The sequence below is a fragment of the Cebus imitator genome, unplaced genomic scaffold, assembly GCF_001604975.1.
Source record: "Cebus imitator isolate Cc_AM_T3 unplaced genomic scaffold, Cebus_imitator-1.0 Scaffold11, whole genome shotgun sequence".
NCBI classification, from domain to species: Eukaryota; Metazoa; Chordata; class Mammalia; order Primates; family Cebidae; genus Cebus; species Cebus imitator.
In genome coordinates this window covers 3,485,380-3,510,685 of record NW_016107326.1, presented here as the reverse complement: position 1 = coordinate 3,510,685, position 25,306 = coordinate 3,485,380, and the positions used below count along the sequence as shown (strand labels likewise).

The window sequence follows — 25,306 nt, the reverse complement described above, 5'->3', positions numbered from 1 at the left end:
CTCCTGGCGCCTAGGCTGGAGTGCAATGCCACTCATGACTCATGCAGCCTTGACCTCCCAGGGCTGAAGTGATCCTCCCACCTCAGCCTCCTGAGTGGGGACTACAGGCACATGCTACCACACCTGGCTAATTTTCTGTATATTTTGTAGAGACGGGGATTTTTCATGTTGCCCAGGCTGGTCTCAAACTCCTGGGCTCAAGCCATCCCCCCGCCTTGGCCTCCCACACTGCTGGGATTATAGGAGTGAGCCACGCCGCCTGCCAAGGTCCATTATTATTATACCTCATGTCCTACTTTTCAGATCTGAAAGTGATTTCTAACTGAAAACGTATGAGATGGTACACAATCCTCAGATATTTCACTACATGAAACAAATAGGGAATGTATAAATATTTCTTAAAAAGTTATATTAATGAATATTTTCTGTCAGAAACTACCTTTTCCGAAACACTTTTTTTTTTTTTTTTTTTGAGACAGAGTTTCGCTCTTGTTACCCAGGCTGGAGTGCAATGGCGCGGTCTCGGCTCACCGCAACCTCCGCCTCCTGGGTTCAGGCAATTCTCCTGCCTCAGCCTCCTGAGTAGCTGGGATTACAGGCACGCACCACCATGCCCAGCTGATTTTTTGTATTTTTAGTAGAGACGGGGTTTCACCATGTTGACCAGGATGGTCTCGATCTCTTGACCTCGTGATCCACCCGCCTCGGCCTCCCAAAGTGCTGGGATTACAGGTGTGAGCCACCGCGCCTGGCCCGAAACACTTTTTACTTACAACAATGAAACAGTGAGTTATTGAGACTAATGGCCACGTACAATAGTGAGTGGTATCGGCAGTACTTGGTACAATGTCAGTCAGGCTGGCAGGTACAGTACACTTAGGCACTCAAGTTTTTTTTTTTCCAATAAATAAATAAATAAGCAAAGACATTATTAGTGATTGAGTTTAAGCTAGTTTTTCATTTTCATTACTACTAATAAGTATTTACAGATATATCCTGAAGAAAAAGTATTTTGCTTGAGTAGATCTTTAAGAAATAACTGGATATCCTACTATAACAATACCTGCTCTAGTGTGCACACACACACAGACACACATACACACACACACACAATATATATATATATTTCATTCTATAGAATTATTTAAAGATAGCACTGGAATTCTATAATCCATTTTTTTTTTTTTTGAGGCAGAGTCTCATGGTGTCACCCAGGCTGAAGAGCAGTGGCACAATCTTGGCTTACTGCAACCTCCACCTCCCAGGTTCAAGTGATTCTCCTGCCTCAGCCTCCCAAGTAGCTGGGACTACAGGCACCAACCACCATGTCTGGCTACTTTTTTTTTTTTTTGTATTTTTAGTAGAGATGGGGTTTCTATGGGGTTTAGTAGAGATGGGGTTGGCCAGGCTGGTCTTGAACTCCTGACTTCATTATCTGCCCACCTCGGCCTCCCAAAGTGCTGGGATTATAGGCTTGAGCCACCACACCCAGCTTCTATAATCCATTTTTAAGATTCTTTGGCAAAACATGATCTGAAGATCTTGTATCTACTAGTACTGCCTGCAAGAATATTTTACCTGTGTTTCAGGAATGATGGGACTGTCTTCAGGAGAAGATCTGAAAAAGGTGGATAAAGGTGATGACACAATAATGGGATTTGGCCTCACGAATCCACTCAGATCACAGCTGGGAATGTCATTCTCTTCTTTCTTCATGACTAGGGTATCCATCACATAAAAGACATTCCATGGAATCCACACAGTATGATACTGAGTGAGGAATGGGGATCGTTCAAATACCAAAGTTAGAGAAGCCCCACCATTTGCCACCAAGTCAAACCTAAGGAAAAACAAGGTATGCTTAGTGAATTGTCTGGATCCCATGTAACTACCAATACACACCTGCTTCAGTTATATGCTTTAGAAGAAAATCAACCTTTTCTCCCAACTTTTATGTGAAATATTTTTAGATCTATAGAAATATTCCAAGAGTTATACAATAAATACTCATATGCCCTATGTGTATTCACCAGGTTCACCATTTTCTTCCAAATTTGCTTTCCGTTGTCTCTTTTTTCAGAACCATCTGAGCTCAAGCTGTAGACATTACAAAATATTACCCCTAAATATTTCAGCAAACATCCGCTAAGACAAAGAACATTCTCCAACAAAATTACAGTACTATTACCATGCCTTAGAAAGTAAAATCAACTTTTAAAGAAGTATGTGAGTATATGACTTTAAATCTCTGCCATATGTACAGTCACAAGTTTCGGGAGTCTAAATTGCTGCATTTCCACATTAAAAAGGACAATAAAACATGCCAGTGGTGCAGGAAGGTCTAGTTTTTATACTTCAGATCCTTCAGAGATAGTGTGACGGGACTAACTCACATTCCATCCTGGCGGGTAATAGTATATCCATATTCTGGGTAATGGAAAAACGAGACATTTACTCCAATAAGTGGAGTTCCATCAGCAGTCAGTACTTGGCCTCTGATGACAGATGCAAGGCTGTTGGAAAAGCAGAAGAATTAGAATGAACATCTGTCTTTTCAGGCCAACATTATCATGATTTATAGATAACTCAACCTAAGGATAAAATAACACTTTTCTATGTAATCAATCGTTATTCACAAAAACCCGACCTGAAATACTCCCAAGACAATGTCCCTTTCAATTCAGTGCAATTCACATTCTCTGAATGCCTTGTGTTTATTCTGGGTTTTAATTTGCGGCAATCTGTTTTTTGGAGAGTTATCAAGACTGATAATTTAGAGATGAATTTTTTTAAATGATAAACTCCGTGCTTTTTTCGTAAGTCATATATATGGTGCTCACGTGAAAAAAAGTAGACTCTCTAATTCTGAGGCAATCAGTAAATCTTCAAGGACCAAGAAGTATAAGATTTAAGGGGGCAATAAGGGACATTTGTACAACAACTTTTAATCAACTGCTGGGTACAACTGCATTAATGCTGTTAAATTACTGCAGACCCAGGAGTTCTAGTGTAAATCATCTTCTTTTGCTCAGTGAGACACAAGACACCTGCTTTCACTTACTGGTTTATTTTCAGGTCATTACTGCTCTGTAAAGCACCAAACAGCTTATGCAATCTTACTGCCATGCCATCAGCAAATCCATTACATTAATTCATAATTTATATTATTTAGTGAGCTCAGCTAAAAAAAAGTGCACTTCTGTTTGGCCTATTGGGGTCTTTTCATTGCTTTTTTTGAAACATTTCCAACTGTGCTAACAAAGTCAACTAGTTAAATGAAGATTTATTGACTTTTTAATGTAATGTCCTGTTATGTCTCAGGTACTGAAATTGACAAAGTACATGAACTGTGTCAAAAATGCCTGAAATGCGAAGCGTGGTGAAGAATTTGCAGAAAGAGGAAAAACTGTATTTAAAAAACAGCACTTTCCTCAACTTCACAGTCATCAATATTTCACATAAAGTGCACGTAACTGTTGATAACATCACTACAAATCTATATAAGGAAAAGATGCATTAACCTCTTATTGAAAGGACTTTCTCCAGGTATAACATGGGTGCTATCAGATCCTATAAGAAAACTAATTCTATCATAGAAGGATTTGGCAGCTTGCTGAGAAGGCGACTGAAGGCTTTGGCTAATGATGTCCTGAGGATCCGGTAGGCCCCGGCAGTAGGGCTGAGTCTGGCAGGAACTCTGTAGGCAGCAATCGGGATCCATGCAGTCAATGAGTCCATCTGTAGAAAGAAGTGTTCCCCAGTAAGATAATTTTCCTTTTGATGCCATAATGTAGAATCAGTTTTGTTACTTGACTGTTTTTTTTCACATCAAGTGATTTCCCACTGCTTATCTGATGGTAACTTCTATGAGGCATACTTTTTAAAACCAGAAGAAATACAAACACAATACAGTCACGCATCACATAATGACAGACCACATATACAAGGGTGGTCCCATAAGACAATGATACCATATTTTTTCGGTATCTTTTCTATGTTTAGATACACAAATACCACTGTGTTACAACTGCCTCAGTATTCAGCGTCTGTACGCTGTACAGATGTATAGCCTAGGACTGTAGTAGGCTGTGCCATCTAGATTTGCGTTAAGTACACGCCATGATGCTCCCACCAGGATGAAATTGTCTAGTGATGCCTATCTCAGAACATATCCCCATCATTACGTGACACATACATCTACTTGAATCTGCCTTCACAGAGAGTAAATATTTGGACTAGAGACGGTTGAAAAGAATCATTTAATGTTTGTTCTGAATAAGAAATAAAAAATTAGTGATTAGAACAATCTATTAGTAGTATGAAGGAAACTATTCAAATATCCTATATTTTAGAGAAAACGCATTAGAAGTTAGCACAGTAAGTGTGTATGGTAAACAGGATTCTACACAGGGTGAAGCTCTAAAATTTGGTAGAGGGTCAGAAAATGAAAGTTTATGAAGTATAGCAAACACAAATCAATATAAAATGGATGAAATTAACCAACCACCTTTCAAGAAAATAGCTCTTCTGTCTGGGCACAGTGGCTCACGCCTGCAATCACAGCACTTTGCAAGGCTGAGGCAGGCATATCACCTGAGGTCAGGAGTTTGAGACCAGCCTTGCCAACATGGTGAAACCAATATTAAAATTAGCCAGGCATGGTAGCAGATGCCTATATTCCCAGCTACTTGGGAGGCTGAGGCATGAGAATCACTTGAACCCAGGAGGTGGTAGTTGCAGTGAGCCGCGATTGTGCCACTGCACTCCAGCCTGGGCAACACAGTGAGACTCCATTTAAAAAAAAAAAAAAAAAGAAAGACAAAGAAATAAAACAACCCTTCTAAGGAAGGTAAAGTGTGTTCCAGATACAATCAGGGATTTCCCAAATTTTAAACAAGAGCCTGGACTCCTAGAATACATGCACTAAAATGGAGGTAGTAATTAAAATGCGGTAAATGTAAATCAGCCATACTATTATAAATTATAAGAACTCCATCATGAAAAATTGACCTATAGTATTGATGATATAAATAGAATAATAACGAGAAGAATTTGCCAGCACATTCTCTGGGAACATCAAAAGGAAACTATACTCAATGGCTGAGGTAAGCATTCTGTTTAAAAACCTATAACCAATCTATTAGTGGATGAGTGTTTTGGGTTATGATCATTTGATAATATTATTCTTTAAGATCAGGTTTTGCTGACCAGTTGAAAATATAATTTTGTTTTCTGAGACTGAATCTTGCTCTGTCACCCATGCTAGAGTGCAGTGGAGTGATCTCAGCTCCCTGCAACCTCTGCCTAGCGTGCTCAAGTGATTCTCCTGCCTCAGCCTCCTAAGTAGCTGAGACTACAGATGCCTGCCACCATGCCCGGTTACTTTTTGCATTTTTAGGAGCCTGGCTCAGTGCCCTCACGTCATTTTGCCCAAGTGAAGAAGAAATGTAGTGAGCGCTTGTGCTTCCCGGACCCATTTCCCTTTCTTTGGGCACCAGCTCTAACTTTTCATTTGGGTATCTGGCCTTCCCCGCCTCTCAGTCCGTGAGTGTAACCTTCCCTTCATGTTTGCTTCAGAAACCTACAGGTGCCCTAACATGTCTAACAAGAGTGAATTTCAGGAACAGTCTAAAAAGAGATTCTTAGCCTTCACCCAGGCTTGATCTGTGAGGCTGTGTGGCTGGGACTGCTGCAGCCATCTTGCTGTCATGATAGAAGCCTCTGGAAATGGAGCCATCCCTCAGCAAGCAGAGCCAAGGGCTGGAGCAAAAACTCACAGGTCACACGGAGACACAAAAACTTTTGAGGCTTTTGCCATAAGCTGCACTTGACCTCTGAGTTTTTATAGTCATAGCAGCTAAGGCATTCCCTTTTTCCTTGAGTCTGTTTGAATTAAATTTTCTGTCACCTGAAATGGACAGAGACTTTCTGTCACCTGAAATGGACAGTGACCTATCCAGAGATAGTAACTAAAAATCTCTTGACTATTTCTTTTGTAGGTGGGGGAGGGGGGGAAGGCTTAATAAGTGAATACCTGAATTAAATGAATGAAGTTGGACTCTTTTCACACTAATATTTTAAGTTTTTGTCACCATAATTTCTATACACATGAAAATGTGTGCGTCAGAATTTCTGATAAGCATATCTGATTACATACAGTTTCCTTATGACAGTATGTATTTTCATGACTATTATATTTCTAAGATGATGAGTTGTAAATCACTTGAAACTACATGTTTATTTCTCTGAAAAAAACCTAAAATCATGTTTTAAGAAAATCAAATGAAAAGGGTTTGAAAATTTTATATACATTTATCAAAATATTACTTTCCTAGGCAAAAGGGCATGAAGATGAAAAATTTATAAATATTTCTCAATATTTCTAGTGGAAGAAAGATGACACAATGCTATTCTTATTTTTCATGAGGATATATAATAATAATAATAATGTAAAACATTTTTTCTCCCTCTTTCTCACAGAAATAGAAGCATACTTGTTAAGACTCAGACTTCTAAAGTAGTAGACTGTTGACCTACTGCCCCAGTAGCATTTCTGGCTTCAAAAAAAAACACAATTAGCCAGGCACAGTGACTCATGCCTGTAATCCCAGCACTTTGGGAGGCCAAGATGGGAGGATCACTTGAGCCCAGTAATTCAAGACAGGCCTGGGCAACATAGCGAGACCCTATCTCTACAAAAAGTTAGAAAAATTAGCCAGGTTTGGTGGTGTGCACCTGTAGTCCTAGCTACTCGGGAGGCTGGGGTGGGAGGATCACTTGAGCCCAGGAGTTCAAGGCTGCAGTGAGGAATGATCCCACTACTGTGCTTCAGCCTGAGCGACAGGGATAGACTCTGTTTCAAAACAACAATGATAACAAAACCAAAATAACAAATGAACAACTTTTTTTTAAAACCTCAACCTTTCCACCCCAATTGTTAGATATTGTTGACATTTTATGAAGAATCTTTAAAATGTGTTTTATGATATAGCACCTTTAGTTCTCACTCGATGGATTTCGAATGGGTACATACACTTGGGAGAATAACAACACAAATATCTGATATTCTTGCAGGTTTTCCCCTTGTAGTCATTCTTCAACAAAAGTAGAAATGACTTAATAGGAAAAGTACTTCCAAATATTCTATTTTATCTCCATTAATCTGGTAAATTAAGGGTTAAGTGCTCCTTACCCTCTTCTCCCCCGCCATAATACTCCCACAGTGTCTTCCCTTAGGCAGTGGATAGTACAGTTGCCAAAGAGGAATGCTCAAATTTAGTCATTCATCTTTGTTAGTTTATAAAAAGCAAATGTACATCTGGCATGTAGTCTGCAGGTCATAAAACTGCATGAGATTGACACCTTCTGAACTAATCAGTTGGAAATGCATTTTTACAAGCCTCTCTGCTAACATCAATCAGAGAAAGAATCTCATTTTCAACAGCCAAGGTGCAGGGACACACTGTTTGTTATTTTTGTGCAGACTTTATCAGTAACTTGCCCAAGCAAGTGACGGATGGTTATGAATCTGGCTTCCTATAACTTGAGAAAACATTTTTCATTTTTTTGGTCTGTATTTATATAGCAGCTAAGGCTATCTTGTACAACTAAGTTGATTACCCACTTGCCCAAATGTCTAGTGTAGTAAAATTGTCTTTGTGGAATAAAGCTTCTCAAAAATCTTCAAGATTCCATTTTAGTTTCAGAAATATTAGGTTGGCTTAGATTTACATTGGTTTAGAAGCCATACCTAATAGCACTAATCATAAAAAAATCTACATAAATCAGAAATGCTCAAAATCCACTGAATAACAACTTCAATGATCAGTTAAGAGCCTGCCTTTCTTTAGTTTAGGCTTTGCAATCTACGTGGTACTCTGATGTACAGTAGAGAATACCATCGATGCTTCCCTCCACTCAGTCCATAATGTTAATATTATCGTTAGCTTTTCTGTCCATCATTTTTAAACATGCTCTTGTCCTTCTTTGGGCATTTTCTTTTTTTTTTTTTTTTTTTTTTTTTTGAGACGGAGTTTCACCCTTGTTACCCAGGCTGGAGTGCAATGGCGCAATCTCGGCTCACCGCAACCTGCGCCTCCTGGGTTCAGGCAATTCTCCTGCCTCAGCCTCCTGAGTAGCTGGGATTACAGGCACGCACCACCATGCCCAGCTAATTTTTTGTATTTTTAGTAGAGATGGGGTTTCACCGTGTTGACCAGGCTGGTCTCGATCTCTTGACCTCGTGATCCACCCGCCTCGGCCTCCCAAAGTGCTGGGATTACAGGCTTGAGCCACCGTGCCTGGCTCTTTGGGCATTTTCACTGGTCTTTTACAGTAGCTGGCAACCTTATTTTGTAGAGTTAAAGTAAATACATTCGGCTTTGTGGACCATATAGTCTCTATAGCAACTGTTCAGCTCTGCCTTCATGGACAATATGTAAATGAATGGGTGTGAATGTGTTCCAATAAAACTATTACGAAAATCAGGCTGTGACTCAGGGGCCATGGTTTGCCAATCCCTGGTCTTGCTTCAAGTCTCTATCCTGTCCTATTTCCTATTCTTTATATCACTCTTGATTTTTTTTCTGACCAATTTAAACAATACAGATTTTGTTGATTATTAAAACTCTTGACTGCAGGTCTCCTAGGTTACCATCTGTGTTTGCTGGCTTTACTTTGCTTGTCAGTATTCTCACTTTCTTCTTTTAAGGAACTATGGATATTCTTGTTTTTCAAAACCTTGGTTTACAGACTGGATAAAAAGTCACGAATTTTCTTTTTTACACAAAAGATAACTGATGCCCACTGTCCTTCCCCACAGTATTTGGTGGTTTCCCCCCGACTCCTCAACCTCCAAGTTTCAAGTGTGAGTTAGAAAGTCCCATGCAATATTTTATTTGTGGGATTCAGAATCTTAAATGTGTACAGGCGTTAACTTTTGTTATTCTTTTCAGTCACATGCTGCAATATGCACGAAACTCATTTGCTCGGTTCTGGATTGGGATCACGCTTGGTTTTCTGTACATTCTTGCTGTCCTCCATCAGTGCTCTCCTGGTGGCTTCGCTCCCCCTGTTCACACCATTTCAATGCTAATGACTCCATGCTGGTCATTCTCCTGAAGTACAAAGCCACAAAGTGCCTTCTAGATATTTGGCTTGGATACTACACAGGCATCTAAAACCTGACATGTGTAATATGATTTAACATGTCCATATATGATCTTCTCCTCCAAACAGGCTGCTGCTCAATTGCCTATTTCAATGAATGGTCCTGCCACCCACCCCACTGAGCTTATCAAAGTCGAAATCTGAATGTTATTCTTGACCCCTCCTCTCTTCCTTTTTCTCTGCACTTAATCACTAGTTGCTTCTTCTCTTTATCTCAAATCTCTCTTGAATCAGTCTATTTCTTTCTCTTTTCCTGAAACTACCCATCAGGCCACCATGGTCCTCTCTTGACAAATTCGTAACAATAGTTTGTTTTTCCAGGTTCCAGGCTTGCCCCAACTATCCCTCATTCTCTACATGTTAACCAGAGTAACCTTATAGAAATCAAATTTGATTATTTCGCTTCTCTGGCTAAAATGCTTCCTTTACTTGGTCTCCATTGCCTTCTGAGTAAAGTCACAATTCCTTAACATGGCTCATAAGACCTTTCACCATTACTGTTTCCTCTGCCTGGAGATCGCCAACCTTCTCTCTTACTTCTCCACACTGCCCTCAATTCCTTCAGCAATCATCTCAGACAACTGTCTCATTAAGCTCCTAGAGGGCTCATGTAGTTCACTATCCATCCTTACTGTCGTATCCCCAGAGCCTTGCATACTTGCTGGCGCCAAATAGGCATTTAATACATTTGCTAAAGAAGGGAAAAATGAATTAAGTTCCTAAAGACTGTGAATTCTAAACAGGTCAAAATGTCTTAGAAGCACATGAGAGATGCCCTCTGTTTTTTTTTTTTCTTTCATGCTTTCCCTACCCTCAGACACTATGCTAATCCTTGAATTCCTATTTCTTTTTTACTCCAATAGGTACTTGAAAATGTTCTTGATTAATTGAATATTAAGCAATCCACAGAATTAAAAAAAGTATTAGAAGAAATTATATAAAATCTATCTACAATACTATGTCTAAACTCGGAAAGGCTCTACTTAGGAAGACACACAGCCCAGAGGTCGCGAGTAAAAAGATAAACCCCAGAAAAATTTATTTCATATCAACTGAAAACTTCTGCATGCACCATAAATTACAAAGTTAAAAGATAAGTGAAAACCTGGGATAAAATATTTGTAACGCACCTAATAAAGAATAAGTGGAATATAGAAAGAAGCCCTAAGAGTTAAAAAGAAAATATCAAGCAGCTCAATAGAAAAAGAAGGGAAATAAATAAGCTAAAAAAAAATACGAAGATCATCAATCTAACTGGTAATTAGGAAAATGCAAATTAAAGTGATAAAAATGGGATCATTTTCATTCATTAGGCAAAATTGATATTTTTCATTTTGTTGAATACTTTTGTTTACCGACAATGATTACATATAGACTATAAACACCCTCAAATTGATGAAGTGTACAGTGGTGAAACCTACTTGCAAGGCAATCCAGCAGTAGCTATCAAAATGAAAAATTAAAATACCTTTTGAACCAGCAACTTCATCTCTAAAAATCCATCCTAAAGAAAGATTTGACATTTACACAAAGATGTATATGCAGATACATACACACAAAAATTTGCTACAGATTTGTCTCTATACTGACAGCAAAAAAATGAGAATCAATTAAATTATCAGTGTAGCAGTGGTGGAATTAATTAGTATGCCATATTTCTGTTGTACAGAATGAGATGAGCCTATATGCATGGGCATTAAAAAAAACTCTAAGATATTGTCGTTGGAAGAATCAAATTTAGAACAGTATTTAAGTTTAAACACATGAATGTGCATATGAATTCAGTGAGGGAGAAGCAGAAAGATGCCCACCAAGTTACAGATGGTGGCTAACTCTTCTGACAGTGAGAGCGTAGTGTCTGTGTACCACGACTACTAATAATAGCCCTTGCCTTCATGCAGGGGTTCTTAACCTGGAGAGACATGTAGCCTGGAGGCCCATTTCTAAAGAGGTGCCACGCAATGCCCACGTCTACACTCTTAAGCTTCAGGTGGCAGTGATGGGCATGGGTATAAAAGAGAAGGCGGACTTTTAGGCCAGGCGTGGTGGCTCATGTCTGTAATCCCAGCACTTTGGCAGGCCAAGGTGGGTGGATCACTCGGGGTCAGGGGTTCAAGACCAGCCTGCCCAATGTGGTAAAACCCTGTCTACTAAAAAAACGCAAATTAGATGGGCATGGTGGTGAGTGCCTGTAATTCCAGCTACTTGGAGCTGAGGCAGGAGAACTGCTTGAACCCAGGAGGTGGAGATTGCAGTGAGCCGAGACTGCACCATTGCACTCCAGCCTGGGCAACAAGAGCGAGACTTTGTTTCAAAAAAGAAAAAGGTAGGGGGACTTTTAGTGTCAACCCACGTGGCTCTGATTTTCCTCGTCTTCTAAAACACATTAAAATGCAGTGGTTAAACCTGATGTTCCTTGGGTCCTAGCAGGAAGTAAGAACTGAAGTCCTTTGCTTTGTAGGGCACAAGCTGGATTTCCTTTCCCAGAATGGGATTCACTATCCTCTAAAAATTCTGTGGATAGCCAAAGGGTTCAGAGTAACCTGAATCTCCTCCCTACTTTAGGTAGGATCCAGTAGAGTTTTTCAAACTAAAGTAATTTCCCCTCAAACCATCAACTACCTGAATAATACAGTGTAATGCTCTAAGACTCTGAGCACCACTCTATGTCTGATGGTATCTGAATTCATTTTGGGGAATACTTGTGACCTCTTGTAATTCCTTCTTTTTTTTTTAAAACTCTCCCTCCCCCACTTTCTTTCCAGTGCTGTTTCCTGCCATTTCATTATTTTTAAATCTGTTTTTAGAGAACACAATAGTCCCATCATTCTGCTAGACATTTAAAAATTCGATTTTCAAACATTTCCTTATCTTCATTTAGTAATCTACAAATACAGACCTCCCCATTCATTATGCTCATTCTGATGTTTATAATAAAATTTCATCCATTTGTTTTCACTCCTCTTTTCTACTGACAGCACATTCCTATGTCTTCCTGCAGGGTTTTTTGGTGAGACAGGGTCTCGCTCTTTTACCCAGGCTGGAGTGCAGTGACGCAATCATGGTTCACTGCAGCCTTGACCTCCCCAAGCTCAGGTCATCCTCCCACCTCAACCTCCTGAGTAGCTGGGACTATAGGTGTGTGCCACCACACCTGGCAGATTTTTATATTTTTTTGTAGAGATGAGGTCATGCTTTGTTGGCCAGGCTGATCTCAAACTCCTGGGCTCAAGTAATCCACCCACCTCAGCCTCCGTAAATGGTAGGATTACAGGTATGAGCCAATGCAAGCAGCTTTCTTGCAGTTTGAATTGTATTTTTGCTTCTTTTGCTTATTTATCTAATAATTTATTTGTTATCATTTCTTTCTTATTTTTGAATAACCTCAGTTGGCTTGTGCTTTCTTCTCAACTGTAACCAGCCCCTAAAGACTTGAAAAAATTGCCTGTTTTAGGTACATCTTCCTGATATACCCCCACCAAAGTAGTAATTCTAAGTGCCAACAGATAACTCTATTTGCCTACTGGTAAGATGTATTATTCTTGGCAGGAGTTACGCTTTGTTATTTCACCATTCTTGCACAGACTTTAGTATGAATCTTTTAAAGTCATTCTTGTGCTCTCAACGAGCCAGCCTCCAGGACAGGGCTCGAGTCTCATGCCTCAGGTACCCACAGGGGAGCTGGCCACCGGAGGACCAGATAGGAATGCAAGGTCTTAAAGTAAACTGACTAGATTTCCCTCTGGAGAAGATGGGAGGAGCATGCTAACGCATTCTGGAGAAATCACCTTGTTAAAAAGTATCTTAAGTTTCCATACAGATAGAATTATCTCTGGTAAGCTATTGCCTTTTGGTGCTTGCATAGTGAGACCATCATTTGGGGAGCTATTTAAAGCCAAGCAATCCCTTGCTGAATGAGAGTCTTCCCAGTAGGCTAAATAAAAGCTATGATGCTTTTTAAAGTATATGGGGAGAATTAGCTACCTCGCCGATCTTGGGCACAGAAAGCACATCAGAGGTTCAGCACTGATATTCTTGTTATGTCAAAAGGCTACACTTTGCCAGGGAGGGAGGAGATAAGAGAGAAGAAGATTCCTTCTGAAAGTGACATTCCATGAGCATATGAACTAATTACTGCAGTACATGGTCTGACTGCACTAAAGCTGAATGGAGAGCTATTCTTATTCCTACAGTACTCTTTTTCTGCCTGCCCAATATCCAAGCCCCTTTCTTCTGGTGACAGCACTTCAGTTTTCCTTTAGGCAGGTGACTTAATTCAGACCAATGAAAGTGAGGCTCAGGCCCAGGCCCAGGCCTCACATAACCGTGAAGAAAGGTGTCTTCTTTGTGGTGGGGTTATTATGAAGTGAAATGTAAACTCATAGGTGGCGGTGGCCTTTTTGGGGGAAGAGATGGCCTCATAATGATTCTAGCATAGAAGAAAGCAGTTAACAGAGGAATACACCCAAGTTTCTGGTGTCATCATTTGACACCTGGGTGCCACTATGTCTGAATTTTTCAGTTATATAAGCGAATAATTTTTTTTTTTTTTTACATGTAATAATGTTTGAGTTGAACTTCTCACATTGCAACCAGGGTCTTTCCAGGAAGGAATGGTTGAGTTAAGCGAAAAGAAAGGGTTTTCCTGTTGAGGGGGAGTGGAAGTCTGAGGTAGGGCTCACCGTGAGACAGGGCAGACTTCAGTGCAGATGGCCGGTGAAAAGAGCTGGGCGCGGTGGCTCACGCCTGTAATCCCAGTGCTTTGGGAGTCCGAGGCTGGCAGAACACCTGGGGTTAGGAGTTCAAGACCAGCCTGGCCAACATGGTGAAACCCTGTCTCTACTAAAAATACAAAAATTAGATGGGCATAGTAGTGGGCACCTGTAAGCTCAGCTACTTGGGAGGCTGATGCTGGAGAATGGCTTGAACCCAGGAGGTGTAGGTTGCAGTGAGTGGAGATCGCACCATTGCACTCAAGCCTGGGCAACAAGAGCGATACTCCATCTCAAAAAAAAAAAAAAAAAAAAAGTAGTAAAGACTGTGGTGAACAGAGTCACTGTCTGAAGCCCCACACCAGATCCCACATCTTTCAGGAGTAAGCAGCTTCCATCTCTTCACCTTTCTATTTTCTGGTCTTAGCAACTTCATGATCAGAGTGTTTTGGGATATGAGCAACAAATGGCTCAATTTACAGGATTGCTGTCTTTATAAGTAAAGTCGGAGTTGAAGAAGACATATTTTTAAGCCATGTGTAGGTACTGGTTATCATGTGCTCTAAAAGCTTTCTCAACTAGGCTAGGATAGCAACGAGTTGCTCCTGAAGTGTCTGCATGCCCCAACTGGAGATGTTATCCACAATTATCCGGCCGAGTGAGCACTGTTTCTGATTACCACTGTGTGATGTGACTTAAAAAATCCAGTAATCCACTGCTTGCCTTTGTCAAAATGATCTGCTCCAAAAGCCTCTATTTAGTACCTAGAGCAGGATTTGAGAAGCAGATGAGGGGGACACTTTGTTGATTCCACAGAGAGTGGAGATCTTTGTTGGGGACCTTATTATGGGTAACAGACTTCCCTTAGCCCTGAAAAGCTACAGACAGCTGTTTGAACCTTAAAGAAACAAGCGCCTAATGGAACACAGCACAGGTGTTAAAAGGTTGGCTAAAGATAAGTTGCCCCTATCTATTTTCTAAGGAGTACATTCTTCCTATTCCTCATAAAGACTTCCCTTCCAAAGCTTCTTTTTAGAGATAAAGGGGAATGGACATACAAAGGCAAGGAGGAACACCTATTTAGTGAGATTCACATGTTTAAAATCTTTAGCATTCAACACTGGTGATGGGGCAAACTTGACTGGTTGAAGAAAAACAAATTTTGCAGGGGAAGAAAGATGCTTACTTTAGGAAGATATTTTAAGATCTCCCTACATGATGGATGTCTTTTCTAAAATTTTTTGATGCTTCTTTTTTAGTTCTGGGAATGGTATGCAACTTCCTTTGCTCTTCTTCTACTAAGACGGTGTTTTCTACAAAATTGCTCAACTATAGTAGCTATTTATTGGAAGTGTTTGATTTCTGACTAGGGCCACATTAGGCTCTCCACCCTCTCCTCCTCCTCAGTTACTTAATATGTGAAATCAAGTTACTTAGCTACTCTCTGGATAAGTAACAATTCTGATACTAAACTTATTTAGACAGTGGATCTATAACACTACAGTCAGTCACCATATATCCTAGAATTTCAGTACAATAAAATCCAGTCTAGTCCTAAATCAGGACTTGATTTACAGTTCTTAAACTTTCTGTTCGACTGTCTTCATATAACCGATATCCTTCTTTGCCATCTTATGTGTCTTGATTTGGGGTCTGGTGTGAACTATACACGCAGCTTATGCTTAAGTTCAAAGAACCCTCTGGCTTAGGTTATAAAGCATCCAGGTTACAATCTCAGGGCATAAGAAGGCTGGTACTGAGATTCCTTCTTAGATGAGCAAAATTAGGTTAGGGGCAGGAATACAAATTATGTGAGATAAGTAGTGAATCCACAGGAGGTCTTCTATCAGCTCAGATTTCCCCTCAGAGGGGGAAAACGAGAGATAGCATAGTTTCATGCTAATAAGAATAAACAAAGGGGAATGAGGCCAATTCACAGTTGATAAATTTTGAGGAAAAGGAAAAACCTCCTTAGCTGATAACAATACTAAAGAGTTGATTAGCCCCTAAATTACTCGGCAGTGTCTCTGCAGACAGGGTCCTGCAGCGCGCTTCCCTCTGAGAGAGTCTGTAACCTCCTCAATGCAATCTCCTCTTAGAAGACAAAATCTGAAATGTATGATCAAGGAGAAAGAGAAGCTCTCCTTTCTCCCTAGGCAATAGCAGCAATGGAGTAGGGGGTTCTTTGGGGGAAAATAACGAAGAGAGGTGCCATCTGTGCTGTGGTTTTCAGAGGATTAATGCTGCCATGTCTATAAAGCACACAGTTAAGAGGAGTCAGGGGCAATGAGGTATTATGAAGCAGGAGACGGTGTGAAGGCTAAGGGCTGCCTAAATCTATCAGGAGTGGAAAGGAGGGGCTTTTGCTCAGAATTTGTGGCTCAAGTTTTTTGACAGTCCGAGTTAAAAGAGAACAGTGAACAGTTTGCCAGAAACTAAAGGAGAGAATTGCAGCACCTTGTCAGAAGGATAAGGCACAGATAACATTGGCTTTGAGAATGACTACTGGCCCAGGCGTGTGTGTGTGTGTGTGTGTGTGTGTGTGTGTGTGTGTGTGTGCGTGTGTGTGTATGTTGAGGTGGAAGGGAGGTTGAGGGGTTGGTTCTGGTCACTCTGTTTCCTAGAGAATAGTAGTTTAGGTCCCCTATAGGTACAAATCAGGTAAAGGCTATTCGGTCTTCTTTACGACCTATGAAGTTCGCTTAGTGCAGATGAGCACTTTCGACAGCAAAAGAAGGAAAATGGGATATGAACAGCTGCTACTTGGAGCAGGCTCTGTGCCGGGCATATGCTACATGCTTCGCATGCATTTTTCACTTAATCCTTTCAAACACTTTTTTTATTCCTATTTTATAGATGCAGCAGTTGAGGTTAAAACAGATTAAAAATTCTGTGTGAGGTTACATAATTACTACGTGGCTCAGTGACATCTGTGTGCTCCAAAACCTGCACTCGAACCAATGCTTTACTGTCTGTGTGTATAGTCTCGAAAGAGCAGGGAGAATGGCTGGGGCTGGTGGAGGGGTAGAGAAACACAACCTAACCCGCAGGGCAAGCGTCCACAGAGGCCTGGATAGGGACGGCAGCCCTCCCAAAAACAGCGCTAAAGGTATGTCGAAACTGAGCAGCTGTCAAGGCCAACTATTCCATCACCGGAGCGGCAATCACCAACTCTCACTCTATTCTCGGAAATTCAAAGACAGTACATGGAGGCTGAGCTCAATGGGAAAAATAATTATGCTTATCAAGGGCTTCAACTGGGTGGAATCTCACCATCTTTTCAACCAAGTAGAAAGCTCAGAATAAGAAGTCACCAGAGTACAGCTTCCAAGGGACTGTTCTCTGTTACTGTTTTGTTTTTATCCACCCATGCCTTTCAACAGAAGAGCCTGGAAAATGCTTTGCATTTTTGGAATATTAGTTATTAAAATACCACTTTGGAGCTCCCAATTCACAGAGCCCTAAATACTGTGGCTGAGGAGAAGAGTCACCTGGGGACTAGGAAAAGGAACTGAGAACAATGGACATTATGCAGTAGCTTGCTTACCTTACCTTCTCCCTGAACGATAATAATCTTGCATTTGTTTCAAGAAAAATAGAGAGCAAAATCATTCTATCAGCACTCATACATTTTTCAATCAATCTAATCTATGGGGATTGGGGTTTTTTTTGGCAACAGATATCTAGGTACTCACTGCTCTGGCACAGACTCGTGTTCATGCTCTGCATTTCTTACCTCCTTCATTGTCCTTGCTATCTGTGCAGAGAGTCTCCATGGCTACGTCACACCCCGCTCCTCTCCACCCAGGCTGGCACACACAATGCCAGCCATTTTGGTCCAGGGTACATCTTCCATTGCTGTTGCACAGACCAGGGCAACCCTCTGTCGAGACAAAGAAGGAAAACACCAGTAATTTGAGTATTGAGTTTCTGCACCTAAAATAAACAGATAAGGGACACTTAGTGGGAACAGGCCTTTATAAACAGCACAAATACTGTAATTGCACATGGATAGAAACAGCAACGTTATCTACAGAATCTAATTCTTATCCAAGTGGCATCTTTGATTGGCCTGACCCTTGAGACACCACTTACCTGTGCAGGACAGAAATATATGCAACGATCCACTAAATAGCTGCAGGCCAGACAAAATTAACTTAAGTGTCTTCCCTTTAGCAAAGCAACAAGGTATATTGTATGGTGTGAAAAAGCATTTCAACAAAGTAATTTCAGATTCCCTAGCCTAGATTTGTAATCTGTTTTGAACATTACTGGTCTTTTATTAGGACATGCCTTCTTAAAGCACCTTGTTGCTTAAAAAAAAAATTCCCTCAAAATCCAAAAGCATGAAAGTGGGTATGAGGATATGAATGATGTTAAAAAGAGAACATTAATTTTATCTGGCCTCAGAGTTGCCGTATATTCATGTGAAATTACAGTGCATTAAATAATTGCACAAAGTATAGGCCAATATTAATGACTATACTTTATGCCAAGAGTACATTCCTTGTCACAGAATAAGCAAAGCCCGGGAAATAGTGAAGCAGCTTAGCGTCTATTCTAACAGACATTAGGATTCAGGCTGCATACGGATGGGACAGGACCGACAGGATTTCCAACTAAATGTAATAGCTGTGCATATTGGATTACTTAGGACGGACAAAATGAAATACCATAAGGACCACAATAAAACATTGATAGACTGAACAAAAACACGGTAGTGACGTGCTTCAAGACAGATAGCGAAGAGTGATATTTTGTGACAATCTCCCTAAGGCTTTTATGCTGTTACCTTTATATCCTATCTTGTCTGCTTTTATGGGCAAGGAGGGAAAATTTGGGAAACAATTAAAATAATTTAATATATCAAAAATCTATAATTGTTTCAGTCTAACATGACATTTTAAAAAGACAATTTTTGCCACTTCCTACGGATGATATCTGGCATGCAGCCAACATGATCTGTTTATGAGGATGACACTTAGGTAGATTCTGCTGTCCTTGCTTATGAGTGTGATATGACGCTGACAGAAGCAGGGAGAGAAATGCCCTGAAATTCTCAGACGAACTGGCTCTTCATTAGATCTCTGTGGACAGAGCTATTTATGATTTGGTAGAAAATGTATTAATAAAAATACTTGCTACAGCAATTGGGGTTTGTTTTACAGCTTCTTATCATTTGAATGGTGCTCCTGTTTGAGTGACAAAATTTAAGGGAAAGATCTGTTTTTAAAGATGTTTATTTTAAGTCTGTGTTAGAAGAATTATTCATATATTGGTTTCCCCTCCTCCACTGTGAAACTTGAAAAGAAAATATTGCAAAGAGGTGTTTTGTCTCTTAAGATTAGAATTAACAGAAAAAAGCCTCTTTTGACAGTCTCTCAAGGAAGAGTATAATGAAATTACGCTTATGGATACCATCAGGTCAGGGAGAGATTAATTTTGCTGCTTCTTTTCATTCAGACAATTACCGTCTGTATTTATGGGTTATTCAATAGATAAAAGGGGAATCTTCCTTATGGATGTGTTTTTTTTGTTTTTTGTTTTTTTTTGTGTTGAATGAAAACGAAAGATTGAATTGCCCCGCTGACAAGGAGGTGCGGCAGCTGACTGCACGTGAAAGCTGGTATATGAAAGCCTGGATGTTGCCATGAATATTTTCATATTCTAATGAAAAGCACAAACAAGGAATAGAAAGTAGGTAATCTGAGGAGAAAGGGAAAGGGAATTTTCTCTTCTGAAAAAACTTTTTCCATCTATTTCTATGATAACTGAAGATGTGAGAATCTGCTGTTTTCTGCTGAACAAGGTTATCAGTTATTTTTTAAAAATGGAATGCACAATACTTTATAGCTTTTAAAAAATAACAAAACATAAATTATGATATCACACATATTTTGAAACATTTAGAAAAAGCCAAAGAAGTTTCCATATGAAATCAGTGAGATTTCTTTCAACATGTTAACCAGAATCTTCTTTAAATTGAGTTTCTTATTCCGTGATAAGACTATTTGTGATTCTTTAGCTTAGAATTTAAAGCTCATTAAGCTGAATTGCCAATAATGAAGAGCTTAAAGCAAAAATAAAATTAAAAAAAAAAATAAAATAAAACAAAGGAAAAGAAAAGAAAAACCCAAAAACCAAAAAACAGCAAATGTACCATTATCTTCAGTTTCTGCTTCTACAGAAAACTAACGCTTTTACATAGGAATGAAATCTGTGATAACCCAAAATTATAAAAATGAGACACAGACATTTAAGTCTCAATACTTTAAATCCAAGGCATTTTACATAATTTAAGTCTGATTTATAATTTATAAAAATATGCATGGAAAACAATCTATTGTCAAACCTAGTGATACACGATTATATATAGATATATATGTAGATATGTCAACAAAGAGCGAGTATACAGTACCTTTAACTATCTTATCCAAATAGTGAGCTTGGGAAATTAAAAAGGAAAAAAGAACAGACAGACATTTCAGAAGTGTCACATGGGACAAGAAAATTTTCAGAATTTACATGCAAATTGAGTAGCTGCAGCTGACATAAGACTCACATCACATGACAGAGATGCACTTCATATCTCCTAAAAATGCAGGATATTCACGTTTTTAGCAAATGGAGTCATGATTCCAAGAAATACTCAGCATTTTCAACTAGCTGAACTAACATTACTTTTCACAGATTATTTGGAATGCTCTCCACTCTCATCATTTTCAACATTCTCCTTTATAATAACTGAGCAGAACAAATTGAATCATTCTTTATTCTTAAAGAACTTTGGAAATTTATAACTATGAGATCCACAGATAATGAAACTTTAAAAGTTAATAAATAAGCAAAAAGAAGAAAGAAACTGAGACTCTTGAGCAAATGTAATATATTGACGTTATATTTGGAAAAGGCTCATGTAAGTTCTATAGAATATGATTACTCAGTATCTCTTGACTGCAAGCCAGATGGAGAATGATGTATCAGATAAATAGTCCATTAGGAAACAGGGACTATTCTAAGATCCTGTTTATTTTCAAAAACCTACTGGAATAGGCTCTTTTTCTCACAAAAGGTGTATAGGAGCAGGACTAAGACGGAATCTTTTTCTGTACCTGTACCTGCCCCGTCCACTTGTTTCATGAGGCTACAATTAGGCTATACCTTTCCCCTTGAACTGACACATAAATGCCTCCCTCAATGTAGAGACCTAATATATTCTTAAGAAACCTCAAATCCCCTTGCTTTGTCAAAATTCATACACCTTTAATGATCTAAAATTGCTTTTCAAAGATGCTTATGCTGATTGTTTTTCACTATGACATACACAAGTGGCAGCAGAACTCCTAACAGAATGATTGAATCTATAACTTTTAGTTGGGCCACTCAGGTGTGATGGTTCTGTCATGTGTGTAAACAAAACTGTATACAGTTTTGACACATCTGTACTGTGTATATAAAAGGATTCTTCACTTTGCCACAGGATTCTATTAGAGGCTTTGAATTGCATTTAAAAATAAGCATGTTTACAGCTAATTAACAATATGATGCAAGAAAAATTAAGGTGAAGAAGATAGGTGTTAGGTACTACTCTGAAATTATAATAATAAAAATAATTTATCTTTTAAACATTAAAATAAAAATTATTGCATAACATTCATATAATTTCTTTATAATTCCTTCTATATGCTATATACTTTATATGCTATATAAACTAGTAGAGCCCTATAATAGCTCAATTGATGATGTGAACATAAAGAAAGTACCATCAAAACTTCTGGAGTTTCTGATTCTCATAGGGTAGTATTTCTACGGCAGTTCCTAGTTTACAAAAATTAATAACACTGATCACAGTTAGAGAGTAAGCCTTTTGCTTTTTCATTAGGTCTGCACAAACAAAATAAATAACACAACTTAATTCTGATCTGGATTCTCAGTTTTAAGGATGGACAAAATTATTTCTAATTAGCCAATCAGATTGCAAACAGAATCAATTATGCAAAACAGTAGATTGATTTACAGGTAAAGGTAGGTCTTTGGGTCATCAGACCATCAGAAGTAGAACTCTAAGTAAAAAATACATTTAAAATATATAGCAGGTCAACATTCACATCATACTTTAAATATTTGCAACACTTAACACAAGATTTGCAAAAAGCTAAAAACCAACCATAAGAAAAGTATCTCTATTGAGAAAGATATCAAGATTTTTCATTTGCATTTTATATCATAGAGACTTGTGAAGCTGAGAGCTTAAAACTAAGAGAGAAAGAGGGGAAAACAACAAGGAATATTTTGGTATGGAAGAATAAAATTTCTGATAATACCACAAAAGCTAGTTCTAAATAATGAAGAAGTTAAAAGGAGATGTCAATGTATGAGGGTCAAATAATTATTAAAAGTAGTAATTGCAACAATGTAAACATTATATAAACTACAAAAGGAAATAATAAAAAACACAGACATGTAAGAAGGCATTAGAAATAACAATCATAAAAATAACACAGTATATGCAAAATCAACATACCTAACAATTGCTGAAATGCATATTAGGTTGCAAAAATTTACTTTGAAAACTAATGATTATGTTCCGACACTGAAGAAAAGTCATTCCTATTCAATCTACTAAGGAGTTTAAATTTGTTTTATAGAATAAAATTCTTATACAAATGGGTGCTAGACATAAAATAGGGCCCATTAAAAAACTGTTTTCTGGGGCTGGGTTCAGTGGCTCATGCCTGTCATGCCAGCGCTTTGGCAGGCTGAGGCGGATCACTTGAGGTCAGAAGTTCAAGAGCACCCTGGCCAACATGGTGAAACCCCATCTCTACTAAAAATACAAAAATTAGCCAGGTGTGGTGGCACGTGCCTGTAGTCCCAGCTACTTGGGAGACTGAGGCAGGAGAATCACTTTAACCTGGGAGGCGGAGGTTGCAGTGAGCTGAGATTGTGCCACTGCACTCCAGCCTGGGCGACAAAGTAAGACTCTGTCTCAATAAAAACAAACCCAAAAAACAAACAAACAAACAAAAAACTGTTTTCTAGTAAAATGTTGCAGTCCTAAAATACTTTCTCTGGAGTTTCAATTATTTATCTTGGAAGAAGACCCATGTGGGACACATGGTATGCGTAGTACCATATTTCCCATGAGACGGCAAGCCTTAATCGTCTTTGGGTCTTAGATCTTTGAGCAAACTGGTAAAAGCGTCGGGTTCCCTTCCCAGAAAAATTCACATATGCTCACAAACACAAAATGCTGCCTATGACCCAGGGACACATACGAGGCACTCTGCTCCCAGCCTTGCTCACTGAAGGTAATAATAAAGGCGTCCTTTGTGCCAAATACCATTCTAAGTGCTTATATTATTCTCTCATTTCATCTTGATCACAACCCTATGATGTAGTAACAGTTGAGACAGTAAATACAGATGAAGAAACAGAGAAGAGAGATTAATTTGTGCAAGGTAACACGTTGGCACCTAGGCTGGCTCCAGAGCTTGCTCTAAACCACTCTGCCACAATGCCGTCTCTTGGAGATTTAGGGAAAAAAAATTGATGAAAGGTCAAAAGTGCTGTGCAATTCCTGACCCAACGTGAATTTAACAGACACTTCGTTCTCCAAAGCCACCAGGCAGTTCCACCTTCTTTTACATGTCTTCTACGTGGATTTCGTAGGAAAGTACAAGGTAGATCTATAGGTCTACTTTAAATGCCAGGGCGAATTCTTGGCCTTAACTGTCTGTCTTTCAAAAACACATTCAGATACACAAGCATCCCTGGAACACAACAAATGAAGCAACTATTCAGGTTTCAAGCCTATGGCCTGGAGGTCCTTGATCTACTTGCTGGTACAGACAGGCAAAGACTCATGGCAGTTTTAAAAGTGAAAGAAAACTGTGGCTCACTGAAAATATTTTTATTATGGAATTAGTCCATAAATTTTTAATATCAACAAAGCAAATGATTACTCCTGTATTATTTTCACACGTCCCCCCTCTAGGTGTTTCTTTTTAAGAAGAATTCCTTCTTTTTATAAAGCCCTTAATTACCACATTTCCCCCTTTGTATTTTGGGAAAGATGAGTGGAGGAGGACACAGATCATTTGCTCTTGTCTCCACCCCTTAGTGATGGACCTGGGCTCTCAGGCCTCTGAGGACGGGGCTTATTCATACATAGTATTGTTGTATGTTTCATTCCTCCATGTAGATCAGGAAGGAATAGCATCTTTTTGGAATTCTGTCTTCATGCTGTTGTCTCATCTGCTTATCTATAAATTCTGGGCACTCCTCCATTTCTTCCGTTATCTTTTCCTTCCTTTTTCCTCCCCCTACCCCAACACCTCTCTTGGATGCACACCAGAGTACATGTAACAGGAAATGAGGACAATAAAGAACTAGCTGTGATGCATTCACTTACACTAACAGATGCCACGAAATTTCAAGACTTTAATGAACTTTCTAGGCATAGGTGACTTAATGTGTACACTGTCCCCATTAGAAATGTAAACTCTTGGCCATGCAAATCACTGTATTCCCATTGCCTGGCTCATGGCACAATCTTTTGTTTTTTTTTTTTTTTTTTTTTAGGGTCTCACTGTGTCACCCAGGCTGGAGAGCACTGGCACAATACAGGGTCTCACTGTGTCACCCAGGCTGGAGAGCACTGGCACAATCACAGCCTGGCTCAATGCAGCCTCAACTTCCCAGGCTTGGGTAATCCTCCCACCTCAGCCTCCCAAGTAGCTGGGACTACAGGTGCCCCCAACCACACCTAGATAAGTTTTGTATTTTTTGTACAGACGGGATTTCGCCATGTTGCCCAGGATGGTTTTGAACTCCTGACCTAAGGACGATCCAACCGCATTGGTCTCCCAACGTGCTGGGATTACAGGCATGAGTCACTGTGCCACTATGCCCAACCACAGCAGAGTCTTAATATCTACTGTATAAAATGATCAAATGTACTTTTGGTGGCTTTAGTATGTCTTCCATGTGTTTGTAGCTTTTGAATAAATTTTGTAAGTAATACAGAGACTATCTTTTGAGAAAGAAGCAAAAGTGGGCAAAGTCTCATTTACAACATCCGCCCCATCCTTGCTCATTTGTTCCTCACCCCTTACCCCATGTGTTCTAGTTATGGACAGTAGTATTCACAATAACTACCATTTATGAAAACTGCTAAGCATTTAATGTGAATTAACTGGTTTAATTTTCATCACCTTGTGGGGTAACAGGTACCATTACTATCTTCCCTTACTTCACAAATGAGGAAATTGAGGCACAAGAAATTAGATAACTTTCCTAAGATCAAATTGCTAGCAGTGGCAAAGACAAAGTTCCAACCAGGCAGTCTGACACCAAAATCCATATTCTTTTTTTTTTTTTTGAGACGGCGTTTCGCTCTTGTTACCGAGGCTGGAGTGCAATGG

General features: G+C 39.3%; 1 protein-coding gene across 11 annotated transcripts in view; it reads right to left on the bottom strand.

The window, feature by feature from the left end:
* TENM3 (teneurin transmembrane protein 3) overlaps positions 1–25,306 on the bottom strand; it is a 470,445-nt gene that overhangs the window by 61,693 nt on the left and 383,446 nt on the right. For 7 of the 11 annotated variants that reach the window (XM_017549242.2, XM_017549257.2, XM_017549269.2 and 4 more), the window contains 6 exons: positions 20,299–20,325; positions 18,673–18,693; positions 17,617–17,763; positions 3,522–3,738; positions 2,394–2,513; positions 1,579–1,840 (listed from right to left, as the gene is read on the bottom strand). In XM_017549242.2, coding sequence (XP_017404731.1) covers positions 1,579–1,840; positions 2,394–2,513; positions 3,522–3,738; positions 17,617–17,763; positions 18,673–18,693; positions 20,299–20,325 — 794 coding nt within the window. The remainder of the gene's footprint in view (positions 1–1,578; positions 1,841–2,393; positions 2,514–3,521; positions 3,739–17,616; positions 17,764–18,672; positions 18,694–20,298; positions 20,326–25,306) is intronic. The other 4 variants (XM_017549289.2, XM_017549300.2, XM_017549251.2 and 1 more) reach the window with 3 other exon arrangements.